The sequence below is a fragment of the Schistocerca piceifrons genome, chromosome 8 (assembly GCF_021461385.2).
Source record: "Schistocerca piceifrons isolate TAMUIC-IGC-003096 chromosome 8, iqSchPice1.1, whole genome shotgun sequence".
Taxonomy (NCBI): Eukaryota; Metazoa; Arthropoda; class Insecta; order Orthoptera; family Acrididae; genus Schistocerca; species Schistocerca piceifrons.
In genome coordinates, this window is record NC_060145.1 from 2,798,033 (window position 1) to 2,813,500 (window position 15,468).

The following is a 15,468-nucleotide window of genomic DNA, read 5'->3' on the forward strand; positions in this document are numbered from 1 at the left end:
TGTCCGTGGCTCCGGCTGACCTCCACAGGTAGCGACGCTCATGCTGGATAAATGCACTGAGAAGAACCACCAAACGACTGTGACGTGTTACGTATGTGAGATTCAGTGGTTACTTGCACGGGGTTTTATAGCACAAGATGTTCGTCTGGACTGACACTCGGAGCACTAGAGCAAGAATTCCTGGTCTCATTATTGTTAATTTAGTTTTACTTTAACTAATTTCAAACAACAGTAGTTGCCGTGATGCGCGTCGAAATAGGCAGGAGAACTAGAGTGGCCAAGTTTTTCGAACGAGACCCTGTAGCCCGGTCTCAGCCTGTGCAGTAATCCGTGCCACTTGTTGGTGAAGTACATCGAGCAGTGCACTGAAGTGCTGCTGAGCTCGTTTGTGAGGTACCTCGACAGTGGTGCAACAAGTGTCGGAGCGCAGCTCCTGAGGAGGCGACAATGGCGGCCATCTCCGCAGCGATCACAGGCGCCCTCAAGACAGCCGGCACCATCGCGGGACTCAGCAAGTTCTGGTTCCTGCCGCTGTTCGTCACCGCCCTCGTCTACTACCACTACGACATCTTCGACCCTGAGAACCAGCCTCACAATGTCAAGGTTAGTAGCGTTCTGTTCTAAGCAATGCCGCTGAAGTAATCTGCTGCCTCTGCAAACCTACTGTACTGTGTCGTCAATTTGCCCTGGCGCAGGCTAGTAATATAAACCAAGATACAGCACATAAATAAGCTATACTCTACACATAAAAAATCCACAAGGAGCGACAACGTAACCTTCAATTCTGTACCTATAGCGTGTCGCTAGTTTAGGAGGACGAGGAGATTAGCGTTTAAAGTACCGTCGACAACGAGGTCATTACAGACGGAGTAGTCCGCAGCTCGTGGTCGTGCGGTAGCGTTCTCGATTTCCACGCCCGGGTTCCCGGGTTCGATTCCCGGCGGGGTCAGGGATTTTCTCTGCCTCGTGATGACTGGGTGTTGTGTGATGTCCTTAGGTTAGTTAGGTTTAAGTAGTTCTAAGTTGTAGGGGACTGATGACCTGAGATGTTAAGTCCCATAGTGCTCAGAGCGATTTGAACCAGAGACGGAGCACAGGCTCGGATTAGGGAAGGATTGGTAAGGAAATCGGCCTTGTCCTTTCAACGGAACCATCCCGGCATCCTTCTGAAACGATTTAGGGAAATCACGGAAAATCTAAATCAGGGTGGCCGGAGACGGGTTTGAACCGTCGTCCTCCCGAATGCGAGTCCAGTGTGCTAACAACTGCGCCACTCCGCTCGGTGTCGCTAGTTTAGGATACCTGTACAACTGAGAATGGAAACTGACGTACCTGCCTTCAGCTTAATTATACCCTTTCAGCACTCTGATAACTATAACACACGCAAAGAGTGCTCATTTAAATTTACATACAACCTAAATAATACACAAATGCATAAATACCACTTCTTTCTCACAGTAAAATACTATACCAATCTTTAATCGAGTATTAGCTTCTCTCTCAAAGTTTCAGAAATGTGATAATTTGACCCTTTTTTGTGTTACGCACGAACTAAGATATATTTAATGACGAGTCAGAGACAGTTCACCTAAGAATGCTCCATTTCAGCTATAAATATATCGTTGACAAATCGTAAAATTATACTTGTTACTTTCTTTACATAACTCTTATGTTTCTTTTCCACACGTACGTCTTTGTCTTTAAAGACTAAAGTTTAGTTAACAATCTGACTGCAATTTCATTCCAATGGAACTACCGCCTCATCTGACTATATCGTATTTAAATACGAGAATTTTTTTTCTTTCTTCTTTGCTTGAACTCTGATCTTTGGAAACTCGATGAAATAAACTTATTAAATTAAGTGCAAATATGACTTTCTAACAACTCGAACTTTCCGGTAACAAAGACCGACGCCTGGCACAACAACAAATCTGCCCTTGAGTGTCACTCACGCAACTCAATACATCTCTCATACACCACGAGAACAGAAACCACTAGCCTCAGAAATATTTCTGTGCAGGACCACTGGTACAGGCTGCAACTAATCGGAACTTATCTCGATCCAAATACCATACTCTAAACATCTATAAAACTGCATTCGAGTTGTTATCAGCCAGTGCTCGGATTACGACCGTCTGAGGTTTTACCTACGCAATGAACTCCTAACACAGTACCTTTGAACTGCCCAGTAACTCGAATTCTGTTCAATAGCCAACAGTAAATGAACAATACACACAAATTGCTCTAAGGAAATGCGATAACTTGCTTTTGAACCTTTGTTCTAAATCAGCCTGATGACCTTTCCGTAGGCCAAGCTTTCAAGCTGCATTACTCAACCTCGGTTTGGCAACGCGTCTATGCCCAGGTCAAAACTGTACTCCCAAGGTCAGGCAAATTTACTATGCAATGGTCAAAGCCATGTTGCTATTAAACTATTAGATCGTTACGGAAGGTCAGAAACCATTAAAATTTGACAAACGAGGGGCGTTATTAGTACTTCACAAATTAATGAATTTTGTCTGACGACCGTCGGCTTATTTTTCAGTGGTCGCCTGCTGGCTCGTTATATACTCTTTGTCACCACTGGGTTTTAGCACACCTGAATACACTCGGCAGCAACAGCTCGCTGCGTCCTCCCCCCTTCATCCTATTTACAACAATTTTCCACAAAAATTTATGACACGAAATGACAAATAAATTGGGTGAATCTTTAATTCATATTCTTATTCTTAGTTCGTTGGTGTTAGTCGGCTACAAAACAGTGCGACATTTGTCTCATTTTCTCATGACAAAAGCCACATACATTTTGGCACGTTACACTTGCAAATGTAATACTCTCGTTTACCGTGGAAATGGGAAACACATTGGTGAAGATTTTTTAGAATGCGAAATGATGTGCTATTTTACACACACCTATAAAATGAAGGCTGTGTTCCAAAAAGACACACTAGCTGCTTTCTTCAAACTCCAACCCTGTGATCTTTATTCTTTCCAAAGGGCTTCCTCCCTTTTTCTCCTCCTCGGTCATTGCAGTGCCGAGAAGCTGTCTGTTTAACAAGCGCTCCATCACTTCGTCTTTGTTACTGTCCGTCTGAGTGTTGTTCTGCCTTAAATGTTTCTTCTATTAGATTTGCTTCCTGTCTGCCTATGTTGATTCACTATAGACAGAAGGCAAGAATAACAAAATTCTCTTCAGGACCGGCAGCCCACCTTCCGTTTCGTCTTGGGTCCCTGACTGACGAGCGATACTCAGCAACCGGTCGAAACAGTGCTTCGTATCCCTCTTCTTTCGTGGATGAATTACATTTATTTACGAGTCTTCCAATGAACGTCAACCTGTGCCGCTGTCTATCCTTGAATAGTTTTAGATGCTCATTCCACTAAATCTGTATAGGACGGATACTGCTAGATATTTTAACATATTATCTCGAGCATAGGACAACCACAGCTAAAAAAGTACATTGTTAATGTTTATGATTCTCCAAACTGTTTTTTTGTTAAAAATGTTCTTACGAATTGATGGGATTCACAGTGAATGAAGACTCTTCAAGCTGCTTTAGCTGTTATGTGGTCCTTCATTGGGAACACTACCGGTTTCGCAGCGTTACAGCTGCATCTTCACGTGATACAATGATTAGCTCTCGAATAATCGGGAACTATGTCCCATGTCCCATGCAGCTGTTCCATAGTTCAGTTGTAAATCTAAAATGCTGAAACAGCCTATAAGAGATTAACATTTTTGATTTGCAGCTGAACTATGAAACATCGTAGCTTCCCGATTGTTTTAGAGCTAATCATTGCGTCACCAGAAGATGCTGCTGTAACGGTGCGAAACCTGTAGCGTTCCTAATAAAGGAACATCTAACAGCTAAAGCGGCTTGAAGAGTTTTCATTCACTGTGAATCCCATCAATTAATTACAACCTTTTAGAAAAAACGGTTTGCAGATTCTTAAATATTAATGAGAGATTTTAAGGTTTCTAGCGCCTCCAGTGATAGATCTTCAATAGTATAATGCAACAGTAATACGATCTCTCGCCCATATATGTGCAAATGTTACATTTATTTACGTTCAGGGTCAACTGCAGCCACGCATCAATCGCCGATCCATTGTAGGTTTTTTCACGTTTAGACACAGTTTTCTGGCGTTACAACTATCTTTACCTACAATAGCATCATCTGTCAACAGATCTACTCAACTTGCGACGTTATTCGCTAGATTAGTGACATATGTTGTCAACAGTAACAGTCCTTTAACGTTCCCTTGAAGTACGTCCGAAGTTACGTTTATATCTGATGATTTCATCCCATTACAATGCAGTAAATAAATTTTATTTAGCCATCTAGTGTACATTTTATCCACAAGCTATCGTCGTGTTTCCACCAACTTCATTTTCCCATTGATAAAATTCCGTAAGGATCGCGATAAATGTCTTCAGTAAATGTGAATGACGGTGTCACACTTGCAACCAAAGGATACTGAACCATTTTCTCAGGTATGCCTAGGTGCCATAGTGAAAAACCAATAATTTCAGTGTGCAACACGAGATTCTGCTTTAGGTCCTCTACTGTTTCTTCCACTTGCAATGTCAGGACATGCGAATTTTGTCCTTTCTGGAGACGTTGTTGTTGTTGATTTGCAGGAGCAGACCAAACAGCGAGGTCATCGGTCCCATCGGGTTAGGGAGAGATGGGGAAGGGAGGAGGCAGTGCCCTTTCAGAGGAACCATCCCGGAATTTGCCTGAAGCGATTTAGGGAAATGAAGGAAAACCTTCTGCAGGTGGTACAAGCATATAACAAAGAAGCATGAGTCCTCTTACTGAAAAGGCAGACTTTGAAATATTTTAATACATGAATATAATGTTGAAAGCAAATGGACTCTAACTAAATATTGACAAGATTCGGTGGGTATAATTAATTACCTCTCACAGATGTACACAAGCTATAAAGACAGTCTGCTCATCGCCTTTCTCTTCCGTCTCGCTGTTTCTGTTCTTGGAACTACAGGAAGATTGACTGGAAATTCCACTTTTCTACATTTAATTCAGCTACATTTGCAATACACATTTTTATTGATAAAGGTGATTAACAAATAAGGAAAGAAGTTTATTACTTACGTTCAATTAAGAGGTACAGAATTGTTCTTTGGGGAAATTGTACTAATAGGGGTAGTATTTTCGGTATTAGAGCTTCCTGCAGACACCCCTTCAAAAGCCTTGGCAACTGTTTCATAATGTTTTTGTTGCTAATTTTCTCTTCACTTGAAAAACAGTGCAAAGCATGAATACGCCTCAATAAAGATTTCAAAGGGTTAACATTAGCGCAGAAAGGAGTGAGATGTATGGGACGTGTGTTCAACAAACTGCCACAGCATGTTAAATGCATAGCAGATGATGTGGCAGAGATATGGAGTATAAACTGAAACCGAAGAACTCCTGTCTGGCAACTCCTCCTGCTCCACTGAAGAGTATCTTCCGAAAAATTCTTATAATTACTGTTTTAGATAACTTTATAGTTAATTTTAGCAATGTAATACAATAACATTTCATAATGTTAAATAACTTCACTAAATTCGTTATAAACTGTAAATATTCTACTTCTACCCAAATTTCATCTGAGACATACTTTGGGTGATATATGGCATACGACTAACTTAATTTAACTAAGAAGTTTACGTTTGTATTCCAACAGGGCAATCGGTTTCTGCAGCTTCTTCCTGATATTTTAAGTGCTGTTACGTTCACCGGTGGCTACCATGATATCGCCTGTCACGCACTGAGTCTGGACAGAGTATCACAACTTACCACGCTCTATCCAGCCCATACATCTGATCCATCTACAGCACATCTTCCTTTGCTTTTTTGCGGTTCTTCGTTTTCGTTTTTTATAGCAAATCAATAAGACGACATCACTTCATTTATTTTGTATCTTTTTGGGTAAGAACACCCGGACAGCTACAAAAATAATGTGAGACCCCACGTTTCGGAACACAGCAGCTTTCTGAAACGAATGCTGATGCTACTCGTAACCGACTTGGTAGACGTGGGAGCTACTGGACGCAAACGTGGTGCCGTTATACCAGCGGGTAATCGGTTTCAGTCAAAGTTGTGGGAAAGATTCCCATCACGAGCACTTGGCTGGCAATTTGAGGAAAGACGGTTGCGTACACTTTCCGGTCCCCAGACCAGACGGCAGTGATCTGGATTAAATGCCAAATCTCACTGAAACACGCGTTCTTACGAGAACGGAAGTGCATAAAACTCTCAGTAAATACTACAACACGTTATTGCAAACCCTCAGATGTTTTCACCGTATCTTAACACTTTCCGTGGCAAAAAGCCACTTAATGAACCGAAATAGAAAACACTCAATCATTAAGCCGAAATGTTAAAATTTCTTCAAATGTTACTCCATAAATTGAGACATGTTGGCAGAATACAGTTCATGTATCAATGAAAATTAGTTCCACTAACACGTTAGAACTGCGTAACTGACATTGCTGAACCTCAACAAGACCTTTGGCCCCATTGGAATCATTGTAAGCTCTACGAGATGAACCAGTAGTCCACCAACAACCTTTCAGAAGGCGCTCAGGAATACCTTCTGAGTATTTTGATATAAGGCAACCAAGGTCTCCGGCAGCTCGTTACAGAGTTACTGCATTTCGTATGGTTGCTTTCCACAGTTAACTTTGTATCTATATTACAGTGAAAGTAGTGCACAACAGTGCAAATGTCCACAATATGCGCTGTATCTCTTGTTTGTAAACAAACATGCCCCATTCCCTTTTGGCACTCGCTGTTGGTAATACTAATGCACGGTTCACACTTGTCCTTCAAGTCTGCATATAGTTGGCCTACTTCTCAGGCCTGTCTTGCGTTTGTTTTCCCACTAGTGTTAGTTGTACATTAACAATGATTCACAATACTGTGGTTAGGCTTACTGATAAAAGCTGGCCGATATGTACCATCTGTTTGAGTTCACTGAACATAATGGAAGAACTGTACAACGATGCTATGATAACGGTTGTTGCCTTACGCTATTGCGTGTTGTACTTTTCAGTGTTTGCATAATACAGGATCTTCCCACTGTTGTGGAGGTATTTTCATACAAACAAGGGCGATTGCGGTAACAGACCGAATAAATCATATTTACATTACTACTCTGTAACGAGCCGCCAGACCGTGCGTCCCTTCCACGAAAATACACAGAGTGTATCCTTGTCAATCTAGTTCATTCGTACAGTTCCGGTTCCCCAAGAATGACGGACCTTCCGGCGGTTGGGTGACCTGCGTGCCACGACGATACAGATCACCTTCCATAGGTGCAATTGCAGTGGAGGAGTATCTGTGTAAAGGCCATACGAACATATGGTTCCTTAAAAGGGGCTTCAGACTTTGCTGTAGTTGCAGGGTAAAAAGTGTGGTTGACGGACTGATCTGATCTACAACAGGAGCCAACATGGCCTTGCTGTTCTGGTACTGCGAACGGCTGAAAACATGCGGAAACTACAGCCGTTATTTTCCCCAAATGCATGCAGCTCTTCTGTATGATTAAATGATGGCTAGAGGACAAATGCAAGTCTGTAGAGACATGTATAACTATGGGAAAGACAGATACACTATGTGATCAAAAGCATCCGGACACCCCCAAAAAATTACGTTTTGCACATAAGGTGCATTGTGCTGCCGCCGACCTCAGTAGTCATTAGACATTGTGAGAGAGCAGAATGGGACGCCCTGCGGAGCTCACGGACTTCGAACGTGGTCAGGTGATTGGGTGTCACTTGTGTCATACGTCTGTACGCGAGATTTACACACTCCTAAACATCTCTTGGTCCACTGTTCCCGAGGTGATAGTGAAGTGGAAACGTGAAGGGACACGTACAGCACAAAAGCGTACAGGCCGACCTCGTCTGTTGACTGACAGAGACCGCCGACAGCTGAAGAGGGTCGCAAGGTGTAATAGGCAGACATCTATCCAGACCATCACACAGGAATTCCAAACTGCGTAAGGATCCACTGCGAGTACTATGACAGTTAGGCGGGAGGTGAAAAAAAACTTGGATTTCATGGTAGAGTGGCTGCTCATAAGCCACACATCACGCTGGTAAACATCAAACGACGCCCCGCTTGGTGTAAGGAGCGTAAACATTGGACGATTGAACAGTGGAAAAACGTGTGGAGTGACGAATCACGGTACACAATGTGGCGATCCGATGGCAGGGTGTGGGTATGGCGAATGCCCGGTGAACGTCATCTGCCAGCCTGTGTAGTGCCAACAGTAACATTCGGAGGCGGTGGTGTTATGGTGTTGTCGTGTTTTTCATGGAGGGGGCTTGCACCCCTTGTTTTGCGTGGTACTATCACAGCACAGTCCTACATTGATATTTTAAGCACCTTCTTGCTTCCCATTGTTGAAGACCAATTAGGGATGGCGATTGCATCTTTCAACACGAAGGAGCACCTGTTCATAATACACGGCCTGTGGCGGAGTGGTTACACGACAATAACATCCCTGTCATGAACTGGCCTGCACAGAGTCCTGACCTGAATCCTATAGAATACCTTTTGGATTTTTGGAACGCCGACTTCGTGCCAGGCCTCACTGACCGACATCGATACCTCTCCTCAGTGCAACACCCCGTGAAGAATGGGCTAAGGGTGGGCCAACACCATACTGAATTCCAGCATTACCGATGGAGGGCGCCACGAACTTGAAGTCATTGCCAACCAGACACCCACATATTTTTGATCACATATTGTACCACCGAGAGGAAAACTAAAGGCATCTTTAGAGAAAGGACATGCGCTGTGTGAACACTAACAGTTCAAATGGGAAGCCAGTACTAAGCAAAGTAGGATAAGCTGAAATGTGGGGGGAATATACAGGGTGTAAGGGGTATAAGACCAGATATTTCTGCTGATGACAGAGGACGGTGTACTGATCAATATTATATCGGTATTGGCGTCATCTGCAGATTAGCAATTATAATGATTACAAGATGTGTGGTTTTAGGTTGGTTAATATCTCCTAGTATATGTGGCAAGAACAAGACATTAATACTTATTTTTCCTCTGGGCAGCAGGTCAGGTGTTGGAAGAGTGGACTCGTGGACGCAAAACTCTTAGTCTATACTGACTGGCATATTCCACTCAGTGGTGCAGTACGACCGTGCAGAAAACACCAGATGTTTGTTGGAAGAATGTTCGACGAAGAGAAAAAAAGAATCAACACACTGATGTGCGTACATATTTAGGTACCTCATATAAAAGTATCTGCACTTATACCCGTTACGCCTTGTATAGAGGAACTACACGAGTGAAATGAACCTGATGGTAATATGATGGAAAAGGAAGTAGATGAAGATGACATGCGAGATATGATACTGCCTGAGGAATTTAACAGAACTCTGAAAGACCCAAGTCGAGGCAAGGTTCCACGAGTAGACAGCATTCCCTCAGAATTACTGAGATATTTGGGAGATGGTTCAAATGGCTCTGAGTACTATTGGACTTAACATCTGAAGTCATCAGTCCCCTAGAACTTAGAACTACTTAAACCTAACTAACCTAAGGACATCACACACATCCATGCCCGAGGCAGGATTCGAACCTGCGACCGTAGCGGTCGCGCGGTTCCAGACTGAAGCGCCTATAACCGCTCGACCACAACGGCCGGCTATTTGCGAGAGCCAGTGAAGACGTATCTTCATAAAAGAATTCCTAGACTTAATTTAATATTCTATGTTAACAAATAGCTGTTCTTCAGAATCGCTTTTCTTGTCATTGCCAGTCTGCATTTTATATCCTCTTTACTTCGGACATCATCCGTTATCTTGATGCTCTATTTTCTAATCTAATACCCCCAGCACCGCCTGATTTAATTCGACTACACTCTATTACCCTTGTTTTGCTTTTGTTAATGTTCATCTTAACCCTCCTTTCAAAACACTGTCCATTCCGTTCAACTGGTCTTCTAAGATGTTGGCTGTCTCTAACAGATTCACAATGTCATCGGAAAATCTTAAGGTATTTTTTTTTCTTCTCTCTGAGCTTCAATTCCTTATCCAAATTTGTCTTTGGTTTCCTTTACTGCTTGCTCAATGGACAGACTGAATAACACCAGGGATAGGCTAGAACCATGTCTGACACACTTCTCAGAACTGTGTCCCCTTTGTTGTGTCTAGACAAGACAGCCTAGACACAATGAGAGGAAGCCGAAAGGCACGCGCTTAAACTCACGCAGGCTGGCGTGAGGTCTGAAACAGGATACGTAATGAATGCTATAAAGAAAAGTACGTAACTTTAATCCATAATTGTATAACATCGCTCTTGATGATACATTCTTCATATAATAAATATCAATTGAATATGGCGCCTTGCTAGGGCGTAGCAATTGAATTAGCTGAAGTCTATGCTAACTATCTTCTCGGCAAATGAGAGAGTCTTCGTCAGTGTAGCATCGCTAGCAAAGTCGGCTGTACAACTAGGGCGAGTGCCAGTACGTCTCTCTAGACCTGCCGTGTGGTGGCGCTCGGTCTGCTATCACTGACAGTGGCGACACGCGGGTCCGGCGTATACTAATGGACCGCGGCCGATTTAAAGGCTACCACCTAGCAAGTGTGGTGTCTGGCGGTGACACCACACCCTTCATATCCTTCGACTCTTGTTAACTGGAGTCTGGTTTCTGTAGAAGTTGTAAATGATCTTTCGCTTCCTTTACCAAGGGTCTCAACAATTCTAATGAAGTCTCGTCTAGTACGTGTTTCGACTTCTGTCTTTCACCACTCTGTCAAATTCTTCTCGTAGTATAGCATCTCCCGTATCATCTATAGCATTATTTTCACTTTCCTTGTAAAGGTCGTCACCTTTCAGTTTTCCCTTGTTTGCTTAGTACTGATGTTCCATCTGAGCTCCTAACATTCATACCACTGCTTCTCTTTCCTCCACAGGTCTCTTCAGTTGTCCTATAGACGGAATTTATAAAGGGCAGTCAAATGAAAACGGACACATGGAACAAATTAAGTAAACTGTTTACGGTTTCAAAAGTAATCGCCGTAACTGTTAACAAATGCTCCATGCAGCATACAGTCCAAATCTTTGCCGATGCGATTTCCAATTTTTGGAGCCCTGAACAAGACATTCAAGGTTATGGATTTGCTTCGCACAGAGAGCTGCGGGCCTGGTTACGATCATGATTCTGTGGGCAACCGCAAACATTTTTCCATGAAGACCTAGACCGTCTTCTCTCACAGTGGGATAAATATACAAACCGTAACGTCGATTGCTTTTGAAATAATGAACAGTTAACTTTTTTTTACATCTGTCACGTTTTTATTTGACCGCCCTTGTATCTTTCCCCTAGTTATACATGCTTCTATAGATCTGGATTTGTCCTCTATCCAAAAACTTTGCAATTTTGCACTTTCTGCCATTCTCAAGCTTCATTTGCTGCATTTTTATATTTCTCCTTTCATCAGTGAAGTTCAATATATCCTGTGGTATGCGAGGATTCCCACTAGGTCTTATCTTTTTACCTATTTGATCCTCTGGTGCCTTCACTATTTCGTCTCTATCCAGTCGTCCTCTACTGTTTTCCTTCCCCCGTTTCAATCCATCGTTGCCTAAAGCTCCCATTTAAAAACTCAATAACGGCTGGTTTCTGCATGTTATCCGGGTCCCATCTCCTCAATTCCGTAATCTTTTTAAAAATTATTCACTTTTAATCTCTAGTTGATAACGAATGAATTGTATTAGTGTTTAATATCTGGTTCCGAAGTCTGAAACCTTCCGGTGTCTCCAAGTCTCTTCCACGTATTTGACCGTTTCTCAGCATTCTAAAACCAAATGTTAGCGATGATTACATTACGGTCTGAGTAAAATCCTACCAGGCGGCTTCCTCTTTCATTACCTTGCTTCACCCATATTCCCCAACTTTATTTCCCCATCTTTCTTTTCCTGTTATCAAATTTTAGTCCTCCATCACAACAAAATGTTCCTCTCCCTTAACCATGTGATTAATTTCTTTTATCTCATCACACATTCTTTTAATCTCTTAATCATCTGTAGAGCTAGATGGCACATAAACTTCAACTACTGTTGCAGGAGTTGGTTCGCCCATGTTGACTATAATGATGCGTTGACTATGGTGTTAATAGTAGCTTAACGGCATTCCTATTTGCCTACACTTCTGCATTATCCCTGTTTGATTTGTATTTATAATCCTCTGCTCAGCCGTGTAGATATCCTATTCACCCTGCCACCGAACTTCTCTAATTCCCACAACATCCAACTTCAACCTATCCATTTACCTTTTTAAATTCTCTAACCTACCTACCCGTTGATGGACTCTAACATTCCACGCTCCGACCCGTACAATGTCAGTTTTGTTTTTCCTTATGACGTTATCCTACTGAGTAGTCCTCATCGGTAGAGTAGAATAAGGGGACTACTTCACCTCCGGAACATTTCATCCATGACGATTCCACTATCATTCAACCATGCAGAAGATCTATAAGGCCTCGGGAAAAATAATGGCTGTAATTTCCCCTTAGTATCGGTCGTTCGCAGAACCAAACAGCAAGGTCCTATTGGCTGATGTTAGTAGACGAGACCAGTCAATTATCCACACTTTTGACCCTGCAACTAAAGAAAAATCTGCTGCACCTCTTCAGGTACTGCATGGTTGTTTGGGCTCTCCACAGATCCCCTTTCCTTGGGACTGCACCTATGGTATAGCTATCTGTATTGTTGAGGCACGCAGACCACCTCATCTCGTGAAATTACGTGGTTAACGTTGGGAAGAAGACTATATTCAAATACATGTTGTTGTTGTTGTGGTCTTCAGTCCTGAGACTGGTTTGATGCAGCTCTCCATGCTACTCTATCCTGTGCAAGCTTTTTCATCTCCCAGTACCTACTGCAGCCTACATCCTTCTGAATCTGCTTAGTGTATTCACCTCTTCGTCTCCCCCTACGATTTTTACCCTCCACGCTGCCCTCCAATACTAAATTGGTGATCCCTTGATGCCTCAGAACATGTCCTACCAACCGATCTCTTCTTCTGGTCAAGTTGTGCCACAAACTTCGCTTCTCCCCAGTCCTATTCAATACTTCCTCATTAGTTATGTGATCTACCCATCTAATCTTCAGCATTCTTCTGTAGCACCACATTTCGAAAGCTTCTATTCTCTTCTTGTCCAAACTATTTATCGTCCATGTTTCACTTCCATACATGGCTACATTCCATACGAATACTTTCAGAAACGACTTCCTGACACTTAAATCTATACTCGATGTTAACAAATTTCTCTTCATCAGAAACGATTTCCTTGCCATTGCCAGCCTACATTTTATATCCTCTCTACTTCGACCATCATCAGTTATTTTGCTCCCCAAATAGCGAAACTCCTTAACTACTTTAAGTGCCTCATTTCCTAATCTAATTCCCTCAGCATCACCCGACTTAATTAGACTACATTCCATTATCCTTGTTTTGCTTTTGTTGATGTTCATCTTACATCCTCCTTTCAAGCCACTGTCCATTCCATTCAACTGCTCTTCCAAGTCCTTTGCTGTCTCTGACAGAATTACAATGTCATCGGCGAACCTCAAAGTTTTTATTTCTTCTCCATGAATTTTAATACCTACTCCGAATTTTTCTTTTGTTTCCTTTACTGCTTGCTCAATATACAGATTGAACAACATCGGGGAGAGGCTACAACCCTGTAATCATACAGTAAAGCTGCATGCCCTCGGGAAAAATTACGGCATAATTAGGTAAATTCTTGGACAAATAAATAGTCTTCTTTCATACACGCGAAGCATGTACGCTCCATAGCTCTAAGTACGTATGTGTTTATTAACAATCAAATATCTCAGACAATAACTGAGTATAACTGTTGACACACTTTGGTACACAACACAATGAAAAGAAATATTTCAGGCTTAATCCGACTACTGTAGATTTGTAAGGACTTCTGAGAAATTTCGTCATACCTCAGTTAGACTAAGATTCAGATCGTAAATGGTCTGGAGACTCGTTCTATATTCGACAGCGTTTTCCATGCAGTTGTGGTATCTTTAACCGTTTTTGGTTGGTTGCTTACTTACTTGCTTGTTGGAGTTAAACTGTTAAAGGGACCAATCTGCGAAGTCGTCGGTTTCTTCAACCTATGTGTATCGAACCAGGAACAATCATCAGAGGAAGGCTACAAAAGGCAAATCCTGGGAAGCCCGACTGTAAGCAAGATACAGAAAGTGGAAGAGAAAACTCGGGGGGGGGGGGGGGGGGGGAGGTGGGCGAGCCGCTGTGCCCAGAATGCACTTGGAGGTCCCCCCCCCCCCCCAGAGCACGCCATGCGGTGGGAGCAGCAGCCTCTGCACTCCACCAGCGCCACTTCACCGTCCCTTACCGCAAGGAAACGTGCAGCACAAGCAAGATGAATTTAGGAAAGGTAAAACATTAAAAACAGCAAACGTAAATAACCATGCGAGAAACGGAGGAGCAGAGGAGGAAAGTCCTTTGTATCTCAGTCTGCCCGTAATTGAGAGCTGAGAGGTAAGACGTTTACACAGCGGCAGCTTCATGTATGATGGTTTGATACACGAGGGACAGGGACGCTACCTGCAACCTGTGAGGAGCGGACGGGACGACGTTCTTCGTATACAGCCTGCAGACGTCTTCTGGTACAGACTTTTGTCTTCACACTGCTGTCAAGAAGCTGCTTCGCTGCCACGATTCCACGTCAGTTCCGCAGAGCGATCTGTCAAGTCCGACATCGTCATTACATTATTCCCTTTTCTCAGACGTCGTGCAATGGAATCGGACCGTAGTGTCTCGAAAGTTCACACACACGTTTGCCCCTGCAACTTTTGAATACTCTAAAATATTTATTATGTAACAGTACCGTTTCTACTCGTGCAATACATTAATAATTTAGCTGACAATACTAATTTCAGGCTTTTCTCAGGTGACACAGTTTTCTACGACAAAGTGCTGTCCGTTTTAAACTAGTAGCCTGTTTCCAAGTCCGGCAACACGGTGTTAACGACGAGGAATGCGTAGTTGCGCACTTGACGGAACGTAAAAACGTGGTGTTCTTTGATTACAGTCTTTTAGAGCCACAAGAAGAGTTAGTCATGTCATACAAAAGGTGTTAAAAGAAAGTATTCCATTTTTAGAGGTGGTGGTATGGACCAAAACAAGAGGAAAATGTCCAGTAAACACGGGGACTACATTGCATACCTTAAGAGTTATGAGATGTTGTTCAGCTTCGTTATTGGTAATCATCTCTCTTTTACTGCAACCTCTTTGCTACTATGAACGGCCTACAGAATGCAGTAAACAAATAAGGTCACCTTCCTTCGTTATTGTTGATGGATAAAGCACGCAACGAACATCTGTTAGTGTTGTTACAACAAGACGTGTTCACATTTCTGGGTATGTGCAGCGTGTGCATTAGTT

The 15,468-nt window shown here is 42.7% G+C and overlaps 1 protein-coding gene across 1 annotated transcript in view; it reads left to right on the plus strand.

The window, feature by feature from the left end:
• The first annotated feature begins 426 nt into the window (after nt 1-426).
• The window catches only part of LOC124711955 (glucose dehydrogenase [FAD, quinone]), a 78,938-nt gene continuing 63,896 nt past the window's right edge, over nt 427-15,468 (plus strand). The window contains exon 1 of the mRNA XM_047242225.1: nt 427-603. Coding sequence (XP_047098181.1) covers nt 448-603 — 156 coding nt within the window. The 5' untranslated portion in view covers nt 427-447. The remainder of the gene's footprint in view (nt 604-15,468) is intronic.